We start from the raw sequence: 16,045 nt of genomic DNA, 5'->3' as shown, positions 1-16,045 counted from the left end.
TAGCTCCTTTTAGCATCAAATATTAAATATTTTTTCCTTGAAATTTTCTCTTCAGGTTAACTGCTGTTAAATAGGTTTATGTTGATTAAAATATTTTAATAAGGCAATACACTAATTTACTTTGTATACACTACAATAGTTTCACAAGCAACTTAATATTTACTGTATACCTTCTCTGCCTTTTTGGCTAATTCACGCTGTATCTTCCTCTTTTCTAACATATCTTGCTCAATTCTGCGTTTTCTTTCTTCCTCCATTCTCTTCCTTTCTTCCTCTTGTCTTTGTTTCTCCATTTCAGCAAATTTACCTTTAACAGTTCCTAAGAATATAAGAAAAATGTTTGGTACTTTGCTATATATCTTTTTATTTATTTACTTATTTTTGCAACTTCATTTGCAATTTACCCATCATGTTTCTTACCTATTAGCTTTGGGACATAAGCCTTTTCTACTTTAGAAGATATCTCTTCCTCATCATCAGAAGCAAGCATTTCTTTAATCTAAACAGTTAAATAAGTTAATATGAACACATGTCCAAAAATTAGACAAAAATAATATTGCACACAGAGTTTAAATTAGGGTACAAATACAGAAAAGTATTTCAACAAGAGTTAATATGAAATATGATTAATATGAGTGAGAAATAAAATGTTAATTAAAAAGATGAAAATGAATATTTTCACAAGAATAAAATAAAATAAAATAACCTCCTGCTTTCTCCTGTTCCATTCTCTCTCTCTAATATATTGTTCTTTTCTTCTTTGCTTTTCATCTCTAGATCTCCTTTGATTTCTTTCTTCCCTGGCTCTCTGCATGGCTTCAAATTTATCCTTTACATCACCCTTGCCAAGTTTAGGCACATAGGTTTTTGGGACAGGTTTAGATGAAGAAAGCAGAATCTTCATTAAGAGAAAATAAAGAGAAGAAAGTTTAAAAAAAAAGATAGGAATAAGTTATGTAAAGATAGATAAGAATAAGCTATATAAAAATACTTATTGAAACAGAAAATAGAAATGAGTTTGAAACCTTTATTTGGAACATTACCACCTGATTAGATGCTTTCTAAAACCTGAAGTATGAGAAATGAAATTACAAAAAATACAAGAGTAAAGAAGTCCCATTTTTTGAGTACTGTTTCACTGATGCTAAAATATTAAATTCTGAATTCTATTGGGTCATCATAAAAGTCATGACATGTTGTTCTATGCAAAAATATGTCATGACTTTTCTGATAACTCAATAGTTTAAAAAACTTTTTTTTTCCAGTTTTTTCATAGGGCACATACAATCATTAGAAAGAGGGAAAGTGAGAGATGACACCCCAAGGAGATGGCCACACCACAGCCTCTTCTTCATTCTTCTCTCAGGATTTTGGGCATGCACAGATATGTGCTTGGCATGATTCTCAAGCTCCTGGGTCCACAACTCGAACTGCAGTCGGTAATGTGGTAGTCCAGTAACTTAACCACCACACCACCTGCTGGCCCCCTGAGCTTTTTTAAATACAATTCTCCGTAACTACGACCAAGAACCAGAAAAAAATAAAGGCAAGAAAAATCTTACTGTAGTTTCTTGAAGAAGGAGCTAATGTGAATCCTCACTTGACAGTGAATTATTGCTTTCTCCTGTGAGTATAGATCACACTATTTTGTTTTTTAATGCAGAAAGAAAAATTTATTTTCTTTTTTTTGGAGAGATTTTTGGTACAGGGCGCATGTGCTTGCCAGAAAGACAGAGAGAGACAGAGAGACAGAAAGCGAGAAATCACCCCCCAGGGAGGATGGCCACACCACAATCCTGTCTCCATTCTCCTCTCGGGATCTTGGGGGCACACACACATGCACCCGCCATGAGTTTAAGCCACTGGGTCCAGAACTCAAACCATGGTCGACTACATGGGAGTCCAGTGACATAGCCATTACACCAATTGCTGGTCCCAAAAAAGAAAAATTTCTATGTCTTATCAAGATATTTCAGAATCTACACAAGATGCTAGCCATCACATCCAATCCATTATCATTCACAAATTTAGTACTATAGATTAGAATCTAGATCAAGGGACTAGGCACATGGCATAGTGGTTAAGGTGCTGGACTCCCACATGGTCAAATGCTGTTTGAGTCCTGGACCCAGTGACCTGCTTTCTCACTTTCCTTCTCTCTATCTCTCTCTCTTTCTCTCACTGATGAACACACTTTCCTTATAGCAAATTTTAAAGTAACAAATAAAAGTAAATAAATAATTCTTTAAAAAAAGAATATACATTAAAATACCAGCCCAACTCTAGCCAGTGAATTGCATCATTTTACATCTCTACATTATGTTATTAATTATAAACTCCTGAACATGAACTTTTCAGCAAATGATTGCCATTTCAACACTTCTACTATGGTCAACTCTACATTTCTCTTCTTTTCTTTTTTTTTTACTTTTCTACTTACCTCGGCCTTTTGGGAAATATCATTCATATTTTCTCTATGTAGTCTTGGGCCAATTATGTAGCTTTGTCTACTTTTGCACCTGAAAAATATTTTGATGTTGTTTAATAATTTTTAATGACTTTATTTGAAACGTTATATATATATATGTATGTTCTTATCTACTTTTTCCGTGAGACAGAGAGAGAGAGAAAGACAAGAAACAAGCACTCCCAAGAGGCTCCGCACATAATGATCCATCCCCAGTCTCAGTTTGGACCACAGGCATGTGCCTCCCATCTACAGGTCCTCAGGGCCTTCCTGCTTGGGTCTAGCTGAGTTATCAAGACCACCATTTAGACCCAGTATCACATATTTTTGTAAACAAAAAGCTTATTAATTTCCCCTGAAAAAATGACATAATTCAAGTTAAGTAATAAATTGTGGGGGCTGGCAGTTGGTGTGGTGGTTAAGGGCATTGGATTCCCACATAGTCAACAATGGTTTGAGTCCTGGACCTGGCAGCTTGCTTTCTCACTTTCCCTCTCTCTTTCTCTCTCTCGCTCTGTCCCTCTCTGGTCCAACCAAAATAAATTAAGTTAGATAAAATAATTATTTAAAAATTTATTTTAAAAAATCAATCCGAGTCTGTGTGCATGCATGCCAAAAATCCCAAGAGAATGGTGGATAGAGGATTGCAGCTAGCTTTCTCACCCAGGGAGTGATTTCTCACTTTCCTCCTCTTGTCTCTCTCCGGAGAGCGTATGTGCCCTATGGCAAAAACCTAAAAAAACAAAAGTTGCCACCTCACACTATGGCACAGTCAGTGTACTAGGTGCGGTGCTGGAAGCCATATTGACTGTGGTTTGGATCCCCAGCCTGGTTGGCCACAGTTTGTATCCCCGGCATGGTTGACCTGAAACATACTGAAACATACATGCATTCACCCAAGATTCTGACAAAGTGGAGGGCGGAAGGAGATTACAACACAATCAGACTCTGTTAAGGCCTTCTCTGTCTTGCACATGTACTCTACATCATGAATTTTAAAAAGAAAAAAAAAAAGCCACACCAGCTTTCTTAGCATTACAGTTTGTGTGGTTCTAATGTTCTACCCATTTACTTTCAACCTGTCTGTTTTCATATGTAAAGTGTATCTCTTGGACAATGTGTATAATTGGACCTTTTTTAAAAAACTCTTGGACAATGCATGTAATTGGATCTTGGTTTTAGAAACTCAATTCTAATAATAATTTTGTCTTTTAATTGCAATGTGTAGTTTATTACTATTTAATGTAATAATTGATATGAATAGGTTCGGGTCAACCATTTACTATTTCCTTTTTAAAAAAAAGAATTATTTTATTTTATTTTATTTATTTTAATTTGATCACAGAGCAACGAAGAGAGAGAGAGAAAGTGAGAAAGCAAGCCTCCAGGTCCAGGATTCAAACTGTGGTCAGTGTGGGAGTCGATCACCTTTAACCACCACACCACCTGCTAGCCCCATTATTTCCTTTTTTTTTTTTTCTTGAGAGATTTTTTGCTATAAGATACATGCATGCTCACCAGAAAGAGAGACAGACAGAGATACAGAAAGTGAAAGATCACCACCGGGGGGGAATAGTCATGCCTCAATTCCTTCTCCATTCTCCTCTTGGGATCTTGGGCATGCACACACACGCACCTGGCGTGAGTTTAAGCCTCTGGTTCAGGACTCAAACCACGGTCAACAACATGGGAATCCAGCGATGTAGTCATTACACAATCTGCTGGTCCCCCCATTATTTCCTCTTTAAAAATAGACTATTTTAGAGCAATTTAGGTTTGGAGCACACATGCCCAGTGTGTTTTTCAAGCTGCTGGGTCCAGGACTAAAACTGAGCAGTCAACCATGTGGGATTAAGCCTCCCCAACCACTATGCTACTGGCTGGTTTGAAAATCTTTTCTTTTTTAAATTTTCCAGAGGGCATATATGCTCACAGGATAGTGACAGAGAGAAAAAGCACCCCTAAATGGGATATGGTTACATTGCAGTCTCTTCTCCATTTCTCTTCTTTTGGGACCTTGGACATACATGCGCACATGGTATGTTTTTGAAGCTAGCAGCTGAGATTCGATCTGGGGTCGGCCATGTCAGCTTTGGCTCCCTTAACCACTAGACAACAGGGCAACCCTATTTCTTTTTTATTGTAGAAAATTTCAGGCATACAAAATTAAAGAGACTAATATAATGAATCCCCGTATATCCATCTCCAAACTCCAACGATTATCAGCCTTTCCTATTGTTTTAAACAATATAACATCTCTTTAATTTAGTTTTTACACTACCTATTTCAGCATAACACACAGGGTACAATACATTTTTATATTGGGTTCTCGGAAGAGTCATGATATATTTTATCTGTTTCTATGCAAAATGTATCGTAACTTTTCCAACAACCCAACAGATGCTTTAAATAAAACTTTATTCTTTAAATCATATTTCAGCTGAACCTACCACATTCTTCCTGTCTCCTGTGAATTATGCCCAGAATCTTACCTTATATTCTCTTTTGGAAAGACTTTAGAGTAGCCATTCACTTAAAGAAAACTGGTAAATTCTCATTTGATGAAGTTAGTACTAAAGTATTAATAGTTACATACATAGAGGGACCAGCAGTTAGTGTAATGGCTATGTTGCTGGACTCCCACATAGTCGACCGCAGTGTGAGTCCCGGACCCAGTGGCTTGAACTCACGCCGGGCGCGTGTGCATGCGTGCCCAAGATCCAGAGAGGAGAATGGAGGAGAAGGGATTGCAGCGTGGCCATCCCCCCTGGGGGGTGATTTCTTGCTTTCTGTCTCTCTGTCGCTGTCTGTCTGTCTGGCGAGCGCATGCGCCCTATAGCAAAAACCTCTCTCTCAAAAAAAAGTTACATACATAGATAAAAAGTAATGGGGCCAGTGGGTAGCATGGTGGTTAAGACGCTGGACACTCCCACATGGCTGACCACAGCTCAAGTCCCAGACCTGGTGGCTTGCTTCCTTACTTTCCCTCTCTCTGGTTAGATTAAAAATAAATGAATGAATAAATAAAATTAATTATTAAAAAAATAAAAAGTAAGAATTTTTTCCAAAAGCTGTATTAAAGGAAAGATTTGAAGTTTCTATACTAAATAAAGGAAAAAAGATGGAAACTAACAACTGAATCCCTATTACATACTAAGTAGCTTGCATGTTATTTCACCAATTTAGAGCTATTATGATAGAACTAAGAATAAATGTGAAAAGATGAAAAATTAGCTAAAATGGATAAATATTTTTATTTTATTTATTTTTATTTATTTATTTTTTGGAGAGGTTTTTGCTATAGGGCGTGTGCACTCTCCAGAAAGACAGAGACAGAGAGACAGAAAGCGAGAAACCACCCCTCCCCCACCCCCCCAGGGAGGATGGTCATGCCGCAATCCCTTCTCCTCCATTCTCCTCTCGGATCTTGGGCACGCATGTACACGTGCCCGGTTTGAGTTTAAGCCACCGGATCCCGGACTTGAACCACGGTCAACTACGTGGGAGTCCAACGACATAGCCATTACGCTAACTGCTGGTCCCGTTCTCCATCATTTTTTAAAATTTGCCAGAGGGCAAATTTTATGCAATTGCCATAGACAGAGAGAAAGGGACAGAACAACCCCCAGTGGAGCGTAGTCACGAGGCGACCCTGTCTCCAGGATCTGGAGCATGCGTACAGTGACAAAGCCATTATGCTAACTGCTGGTCCCTATCTTTCATTTCTTACCTATTTTAAGAACATAAAGTATTACATATTTATTAGTAATATGACCAATGGTAATATGTGGTTGGAGTCAATCAGCATAACTTATGAATGTCTTCAAGAAGTTTTTGCAGGTGATTTAATAATAAAGGATAAAATGTTTAAAGAAAAAAAGGTTGTTTTTTTTTGAAGAATTATTTTATTTAACTTTATTTAATATTATTATCATTATTATTTTCCAGTTTGATCAGAGAGAAACAGAGAGAGAGAGGAAGAGAGAAAGCAAGCCGCCAGGTCCGAGACTTGAACCGTGGTCGACCATGTGGGAGTCCAGCGCCTTTAACCACCATGCCACTTGCCAGCTCCCCAAAAAGATTTTTTTTAATAAGGAAGGATTTTTCTTTTGTAATTTGGCCAGGGAGGGACAGAGTGAGAGAGGGAGAGAGAAAGGGGGAAAGTGAGAAAGCAAGCCACCAGATCCAGAACTCAAACTGCAGTTGGCCATGTGGGAGTCCAGCACCTTTACCCACTACGCTACCTACCAGCCCCAGAAAAGACTATTATAATTTTCAGTTCAGTATGAAAACAGGAAGCTCTAGCTGTGAAAGACTATATGTTGCACTGTAGCATAAACTATTAAGTATAACAGATCTTTCTCTTTTTTTAGAATTATTTATTTATTGGGGCTGGCAGGTGGCTTGGTGGTTAAGGGTGCTGGACTCCCACAAGGTTGACTGCGGTTCCAGTCCCGGACCTGGCAGCTTGCTTTCTCTCTCTCTTTCACTCTGTCCTTCTCTGTATTTCTCAAATTGAAATAAATAAATGAATGAATAAATAAAGTTAAGGGACCAGAAGTTAACATAATGGCTATATCGCTGGACTCCCATGTAGTCTACCGTGGTTCAAGTCCCGGACCCAGTGGCTTAAACTCATGCTGGGCGCGCGTGCGTTTGTGCCCAAGATCCCGAGAGGTGAATGGAGGAGAAGGGATTGCGGCATGGCCATCCCCCCGGGGAGTGATTTCTTGCTTTCTATCTCTCTGTCTCTCTCTGTCTGTCTGGCAAGCACACGTGCCCTATAGCAAAAACCTCTCCAAAACAAAACAAAACAAAATACACACACACACACACACACACACAAATATAAATAAATAAATAAAGTTAAATAAAATAATTTTAAAAAAGAATTATTTGTTGGGACCAGCAGGTGGTATGGTGGCTAAGGTGCTGGACACTCCCACATGGCTGACCACGGTTCGAGTCCCGGGCCTGGTGGCTTGCTTTCTCAGTTTCCCTCTCTCTATTTCTCTCTGTGTCTTTCTCTGCTCAAATTAAGAATTAATTAATTAATTCAAAAGTAATTATTAAAAAAAGAATTATTTTTTAAAAAGAATTATTTGTTTAGTTAATTTTATTTGTTAGTATTGTTATTTTGAATTTGAATAGGAAGAGAGACAGAGAGAGAATATTGAAAGTGAGAAAGCAAGCCGCCAGATTAGGATTCAAATTGCTGTTGGCTACGTGGGGATCTAGTGCCTTAATCATCACACTACCTGCCAGCCCCCAACAGATCTTTCTTAAAATATGCATGTTGGCGCTGGACTCCCACATGATCAACCATGGTTCAAGTCCCAGACCTGGCGGCTTGCTTTCTCATTTTCCCTCTTTCTCTCTCTCTCTGTTAAAATTAAAAAGAAAAAAAAAATGATGATAAATAAAACTAAATAAATAATTCTTTTTAAAAAATGTTAATGCTTCTCTTCTAGAAATCCACTGAACCTGTGTTTAATCTCTAAATTTTCTAAATTTAATTTTCCTTGACTTTTTTAGATATGTGATTAATGTTTCAAAAAAAGCAAATAATGCAGGCTCAAGAGTTAGATTGAAATTACAACTTTCTATCATTTATTGTAACTGTTTCATTAAGTTAATATATCATCTCCTTTCCCAAGAAGAGAATTGTCAAGACATTGATAGATTTTAATTCACATTAAATTGAACTCAAGTAAATTCTTTGTCTCAACTTTTAAGAAAGATTTTAATGGAATACTCAATACTACAACTAAACATTAAAATCTAACTTGCACAGTCTTTGGAACAAATAACACTGCTTTGAGTTTCATAAAATTTGAGCCTAAGTTTTAATAATTTTTTTTAATAGTATAAGAAACATAAATATTATGTAACTTTGGGCCAGCTCTTATGGCCTAGTGGTTAAGAAAGCCAGATCCTAGGTCAGCAGGTGGTGTGGTGGTTAAGGTGCTTGACTCCCACATCACCGACCATGGTTTGAGTCCTGGACCTGACAACTTGCTTTCTTACTTTCTCTCTCTCTCTTTCTCTCTGTTGAGTGCATTGTGTCCTATAGCAAAAGATAAAAAAATAATAATAACAAATAAGATTAATTAAATATTTTTTTAAAAGAGAGAGAGTTGGGACCAGCAGATGGCATAATGCTTGTGTTGGTGGACTTCCATGTAGTTGACTGTAGTTCAAGTCCCAGACCCAGCGGCCTAGACTCACTCCAGGCTCATGTGTGTGCATGCCCAAAATCCTGACAGGAGAATGGAGAAGGGATTGCAGCATGACCATCCATCCATCCCCACCTGGGGACTGATTTCTCACTTTCTATCTTGCTGTCTCTCTCTGTTTCTCCAGAGAGTGCATGTACCCTATAGCAAAAATCTCTCTTAAAAAAAAAAGAGAGAGAGAGAGAAAGAGAGAGAGCTAGATTCCAGCGGTATAACCACATTGTTCAAATCCCAGCCTGGTGGATTGAAAAACATTCTAAGCATGATTTGAAAAACACACTGGGCATGTGTACATGCATGCCTCAAAAAGAATTATTTATTTATTTATTTATTTCCATTTGTTATTATTTTGTAATTTGACCAGAGAGAGAGAGAGAGAGAAAGGGAAAGGGAGAAAGCAAGCCTCCAGGTCCGGTACTCAAACCACAGTTGGCCATGTGGGAATCCAGTGCCTTTAACCACCATGCCACCTGCTGGCCTCTTATTGTTATTATTTTTGAATTTGCAATAGTGTACATGCACTCACCTGAAAGAGAGACAGAGAGAGAGAGAAATGGAAAGTAAGAAAGCAAGCAGCCATGGGACCAGCAGATGGTGTAATGGTTACATTGCTGGACTCCCACATAAGTCAACCGTGGTTCTCGTGGACCCGGTGGCTTAAACCCACTCCAGCCACATGTGCGTGCATGCCCAAGATCCCAAGAAGGAGAATGGAAGAGAAGGGATTGTGGCGTGGGTCAGTCCTCCTGGGGTGAGGGTGATTTCTCACTTTCTGTCTGTCTTTCTCTGTCTTTCCAGTGAGCACACATGCCCTATAGCAAAAACCTCTCCAAAAAAAGCAAGCAAGTCGCCAGATCAAGACCTGAATCACGGTCAGCCACATAAGAGTTCAGCGCCCCAACCACCATGCCATGCATTTTTAAATTCCACCAGTCAGTTTGTGTGTGTGTATCATGTGTTTGTGTGTGTGTTCTCTCTGAAGCACCATCTTAATTAAAATACTTGATTTCTTCTGGTTAGCAATATATGTTCTCTTAGCACAGCCAATTGGTATCAATGAATTCTGACCTGTTCTTCCCTTTCATGATTACATTATTCAACAGGAGGATTGGTAATCAGAATGTATCTGTGACTTATAAAAATTTTTTTTCAGGGCCAGCTCCATGGCCTCTTGTTTAAGGCAGCCAGATCCCACATAGCAAATCGCATGGTTGGAGTCCTGGTCCTGGTAGCTTGAGGAACATGCCAGGTCCATGTCCAAAACCCCGACAGGGTGGAGAAATGGAGGGAAGAGATTATGGCATGCCCACGTCTCATGGTAAGAAGCTTTCTCCCTTTTCTTTTCTATCTCTGTGGTGAGCAAATGTACCTCTGGCAATTTTAAAAAGAAATAACTTTTTCTCATTAAAAAAAATTCATGATAGGGACCAGCAGATGGAATAATGGCTACATCGCTGGACTCCCCTATAGTCAACTGCGGTTCGAGTCTTGGACCCGGTGGCTTAAATTCACACTGGGTGTGTGTGCACGTGTGCCCAGGATCCCGAGAGGAGAATGGAGAAGGGACTGTGGTGTGGCCATCCCCCCCTGGGAGGTAATGTTTTGCTTTCTGTCTCTCTGTCTATCACTGTCTTTCTGGTGAACACACACGCCCTATAGCAAAAACCTCTCCCCCCACCAAAAATAAATTCATGATAGAGTGCAAATGTGTGCCCCAAACAGAAAGAGATCAAGAGAGGGAGTGAGAGAGAAGTGCTTTCCACAATGCCTGGTCACACCATGATCCACTTCTTCTAGTCCTTTAGCTCGTTAGACCCTAGGCATGCCAGCATGCACACCTGCACACACAGTGTGGTTTCACGCCTACCAGCCCAATGCCTTGGACTGTAGCTGGCATGCTTTTTCCAACTCTGCAGTGCAGTGCGCTACCACCTGCACCACAAGGCCTGGGCCATATTACGTTTAAAGTCCAGGTACCTAATGCAAGTCCAGGAGACTTTCCATCATATCATGCTTCAGATTTGCCCTAATACTTAGATCAAGCGACTGAATAATCAAGTGTCTAAGGTCAGGTAATGTCAATGTAATGTGAAGTAATGTTATGTAATTGACAGGTACTATAAATGAGTGTGACTAATTGTAAAACAATAGGGAATTGTGAAGAGTATGTCAAATGAGTGTATTATTTGTGTGTGCAACACTTTTTTTTTTTTTTTGGAGAGGTTTTCGCTACAGGGCGCGTGCGCTCGCCAGACAGACAGAGAGAGACATAGAGACAGAAAGCGAGAAATCACCCCCCAGAGGGGATGGTCACGCCACAATCCCTTCTCTTCCATTCTCCTCTTGGGATCTTGGGCACACATGCACAAGCGCCTGGTGTGAGTTTTAAGCCACCGGGTGCGGGACGCGAACCACGGTCAACTACGTGGGAATCCAGCGGCATAGCCATTACGCTAACTGCTGGTTCCCGTGTGTGCAACAATTTTTAAGCAAGTATATGGCTGGAAATGTCCTTTGGGAGGACCAGCAGATGGAGTAATGGTTAGTTGCTGGACTCTCATGCAGTTGACTGTGGTCCAAGTCCTGGACCCAGTGACTTAAAACTCATGCCAGACATGTGTGCATGCATGCACAGAATCCCAAGAGTAGAGGAGAAGAGACTGTAGCATGGTCACTCCCCCTGGGGGGGCGGGGTGATTTCATGCTTTCTGTCTCTCTGTCTCTCTGGCGAGCACACATGCCCTAAAGCAAAAATCTCTTGAAAAAAGAAAATGTTCTTTGGATTGTCAGTTTGTAGCTTCACATCTAAATGAATGGACAGTACACAGAAAATAGGGGCAAAGGGGAGGCCTATTTTGGACAGAAAGGGGGAGGCATAATCAGAGGAAAGGGACAGGGAAGATGGGCAGTAAACTTCACCAGTCTCAAAACCTAGCCTAGGGAACTTCAGTCTGCTTGTCTTCTAATCTGAGAGTAAAACGGAAGAGATATCAAGTAGGAAGAATAGGAAATAAAAAGGGGCCACATGTTGGGCACTTTGTAGATGCAGACCCTACACCAGATATAGTAAGAGTTTTCACATACATTTTCATTGAGATATGACAATGCAAGAAAAAACATTTTTTTAAAACATTTGTATTTATTTATTTATTATTTATTTTAATTTGGCCAAAGAGGGACAGAGTGTGAGAGAGAAATAGGGAACGTGAGAAAGCAAGCTACCAGGTCTAGGACTAGAACTGCAGTTGGCCATGTGGGAGTCCAGTGCCCTTACCCGCTATGCCACCTGCCAGCCTCAGCAAGAAAAACAATTCTACACGTGGGAAAAGACTAAAAGAAAACGCATCAAAATGCTAAGAGTAAGGATATCTGAATATGAGAGCCCTGTTTTTCATTCTCCATCATTTTTTTTTCTTTTTTTGGAGAGGTTTTTGCTATAGGGCGCATGCGCTCGCCAGACAGACAGAGACAGAGAGGCAGAAAGCGAGAAATCACCCCCCCAGGAGGGGTGGCCATGCTGCAATCCCTTCTCCTCCATTCTCCTCTCGGATCTTGGGCACGCATGTGCACGTGCCCGGTTTGAGTTTAAGCCACCGGATCCCGGACTCGAACCACGGTCGACTACGTGGGAGTCCAACGACATAGCCATTACGCTAACTGCTGGTCCCGTTCTCCATCATTTTTTAAAATTTGCCAGAGGGCAAATTTTATGCAATTGCCATAGACAGAGAGAAAGGGACAGAACAACCCCCAGTGGAGCGTAGTCACGAGGCGACCCTGTCTCCAGGATCTGGAGCATGCGTACACATCACCTGGCATGTTTTTCAAGCCAGACATGTAGGATCTGACTCCCTTAACCACTAGGCTATCGAGCCAGCTCTGTTCTCCGCAGTCTTTTTTTTTTTTCTTTCAGTTTTTGCTATATGGCTTATGCACTTACTGGAGAGAGATAGAGAAAAGGCAAGTGAGAAATCACCCACCCACAAGGCGTGGCCATGCTGCAATCTCTTTTCCTTCATTCTCTTCTCAAGATTTTGGGCATGCATGCACACATGCCTGGCATGTTTTTTTCAAACCACTAGGTCCAGACTCAAACCATGCAGTTGGCCATGTGGGATCCAGCTGCTTTAACCTCCACACTACCTGCTGGCCCATTCTCCATAGTGTATTTTTTTAAAAAAGAATTATTTATTTAATTTTATTTATTCTTTTTTTTTTTTTTTTTTTTTTTTTATTTTCATGATCAGAGAGAGACACACACACACACACAGAGAAGGAAAGTGAGAAAGGAAGCCACAAGGTCCAGGACTCAAACCGTGGTTGGCCATTTGGGAGTGTCTAACCCCTTAACCACCACACCACCTGCTGGTCTCCTCCATTCTCCAGTTTTTAACTATTTATAAATTTAATATGCCAGTATTAACTTTGTAATAAAAATCATAGCAAATATTAAGGTGGATTTCTAAGTAAAAATTCATTTATCCTAAATTGTAGAAAGTACATGTTCATAAAGTAAGTCTAACTACCCACTGAATATTTATTTTGTTATTTGTAGAAGTTTTTGCTATGGCTTGTGCTCGCCAAAGAGACAGACAGAGAGATAAAGAGACAAAGTGAGAAATCACCCCTTGGGATGGCCACACTGCAATTCCTTCTCTTCCATTCTCCTCTTGGGATTTTGGGTACGTACATACGCACACGCACCCAGTGTGACATTTAAGCATCCAAGTCCAGAACTTGAACCATAGTTGACTGCGTGAGAGTCCAGAGACTTAACCATTATGCCATCTGCTAGTCCCTATCATTATTATTTTTTTAAATATTTTTACAGAGCATGGGCTCTTACCAGAGAGAGAGAGTGAGACAGTAAGAGAGAGAAAGTGAGAAAGCAAACCCCCCCAGGTCTGGGACCCAAATCACAGACAGTTGAGAGTCTAGCACCTCGACCACCACACCATCTGCTGGCCCCAGTTACATATTTGTTTACAATCACCACACAGTTCTTTCTTATTTTATTTTATTTTAGAGAGAAATTTTTGCTATAGGAGATGTGTGCTCACCAGAGAGACAGAGATAGACAGAGAAACAGAAAGCAAGACGCCACAATCCCTTCTCCTCCATTCTCCTCTCAGGATCTTGGACACATACACACACGCACTTGGTGTGACTTTTAAGCTGCTGGGTCCGGGTCTTGAACCATGGTCGACTACATGGGAGTCCAGTGACATAACCATTATGCCATCTGCTGGTCCCCACAGAGTTCTTTCTTTTGGGCAAGTACAACTCTCATCCTATTTTTATTTAAATAACACTTTGACTATGATGTTTCAAAAATAATAGGTAGATTTCTTCCTTTTCATATAAACGAAGTATGTCATTTCAGGCCACTTGGGTTCTAAGCAATCAAAATTCCCAATTAATGTCTTTTTAAATATACATGTTTAGTTTTCATTCTGTTCACAAATGAATCCTAACCTAAATACTTCAAGTGAAATTTCAGGGGAAAAATACTGTTCAAAAACCTAGATAATGCATTCCTTTGTTGATGCTAAAAATAGTCATCTCAAGATGACATACATTTTGATAATGATTAACCTTATATGTCAAATTTTCAAAAATAGCACAGATTCCATTTTAAGGTGAGCAGGAAAAATTGCTACTCATTGTTTCAATGTAAAATAGATTTCAGTGTCAATCTTTTATTAAAACTGAGTTACATCAAGAACTAATGAGAAAAACTGGATTTAAAAGAATTTTGTTGTGAGTTTTGCTTTAGAGCACTTTAAGGGAGCTATTACAAATAAAACACACACTTGCACATGTTGTTCTAGCATCAGTTAAATATAACATGCCTTCAAAAATAGTGACCTAGGGAACAGCAGATGGCATAGTGGTTAAGGTGCTGGACACCCCCACATGGCTGACCCTGGTTCGAGTCCCAGACCTGAAGGCTTGCTTTGCACTTTCCCTCTCTCGTTCTCTATTTCTGTGAGTCTCTCTCTGGTCATATTAAAAATAAATGAATGAATAAATAAAATTTTAAAAAGTGTCCTAGTAGCTTTGTAGACACAGATTGATCAAAGTTCATTTATATTAAATACACCTCCCCCTAAAAAATCTTTTCCTCATTTGATTAATTATGCATTATTTTTCTTTACCAATCCCAAAAACTCAAAAGAATTTCTGAGACTTGTGTATTTTGAAATTTCTTATGGCGGCGATTAACCTGAGAAGGATAATATTAGGGGGGGAAATATCGTGGTCCAGAGAATTTCTTTTGAAAGAAATTTCAAAAGAAATTTTTGAAATTTCTTATGGCGGCGATTAACCTGAGAAGGATAATATTAGGGGGGGAAATATCGTGGTCCAGTCCACAACTTTGTTACTAAACGGTATATACTTAAGTTTATTTAATCACACTACTCAAGACATAGTTATGTTGTGACGCGCTGGCCAATGGGCCTCTGTTACATGAATTCATTAACAAAATTCAGCCTATTAGTGAGGTTACCTTCCTTTCCCCCCCAGGAACGAATTTCTTTCTCATTAAGCCTTCTTTTCTCTACCTACCTCTTTCCAGAGGACATTTTGTTAGGACATATCTTTCTGCTATTTTTACCTTGTTATCTTCCCTCTCCCCCCACTCCCTTTGTTCACGTTGTAGCGTTAACAAATATTAAGTGACTATCTTGAAGTCATGGCAATAACCAACTAACCTCTCCATTTGGCTATCTTCTTTACTAATGCCAAGAACAATGAAGGTTAGCATATTCAGAACGTTTTACAATTTCCAAATACAGCTGGAAGGGCACAGCGTTTTCAAAAAGCACATACAGACAAGGGAATTCTCAAGAGGTGAACGCATTCTTCAATTTCCAGCCCTAGTTGCTCAACCCCCAGCATCCCACCTCGGGCAGAGCCCAGATAAACCAGGATTCTGGGGGGAGCCGATAGGCTGCGAAGTCATGTTTCACTCCGCAGCCGCCACAGGGACTGCTCTGGAGTCATTTATTTAAAATAACAGGCATTGCTGGGGAGACAGACCGCGGCGGGGGCACGTGGTAGGGGACGGCACTGAACTTTACCGCCTTGGACCCCAGGGGTACGGCTCAGGGACTGGCCGGGCTCGGCGCTCGGAGGGCTCTTCCCCTTCAGGAGTAGAGCAGCACCCGAAGCTAAGCCGACAGGGCGCAGGCAGAACAGAAGCAGGGGCCAGCCGGAGGCCAGCTAATGCGGAGAGACTGCGAAGCCGACCCGCTCCGACTCAGCCCGGCCCGCAGGACTCGGCCGGACGGCGGTCCGCACGTCGCCGCTGCTGGAGGGAGCCCGGCGCGCTCGGTGC

At 40.4% G+C, this 16,045-nt stretch overlaps 1 protein-coding gene across 5 annotated transcripts in view; it reads right to left on the bottom strand.

Moving 5' to 3' along the window:
* The window catches only part of NEXN (nexilin F-actin binding protein), a 34,309-nt gene extending 31,790 nt beyond the window's left edge, over positions 1-2,519 (bottom strand). For 4 of the 5 annotated variants that reach the window (XM_014586864.1, XM_014586866.1, XM_014586867.1 and 1 more), the window contains exons 1-4: positions 2,441-2,519; positions 707-898; positions 421-499; positions 171-319 (exon numbers count right to left, since the gene is read on the bottom strand). In XM_014586864.1, coding sequence (XP_014442350.1) covers positions 171-319; positions 421-499; positions 707-898; positions 2,441-2,467 — 447 coding nt within the window. In that variant the 5' untranslated portion in view covers positions 2,468-2,519. The remainder of the gene's footprint in view (positions 1-170; positions 320-420; positions 500-706; positions 899-2,440) is intronic. The other variant, XM_006146078.2, reaches the window with a different exon arrangement.
* Positions 2,520-16,045: the final 13,526 nt, after the last annotated feature.

This window comes from Tupaia chinensis, unplaced genomic scaffold (assembly GCF_000334495.1).
Source record: "Tupaia chinensis unplaced genomic scaffold, TupChi_1.0 Scaffold000164_1, whole genome shotgun sequence".
NCBI classification, from domain to species: Eukaryota; Metazoa; Chordata; class Mammalia; order Scandentia; family Tupaiidae; genus Tupaia; species Tupaia belangeri.
This window is presented reverse-complemented; position numbering and strand designations above follow the sequence as displayed.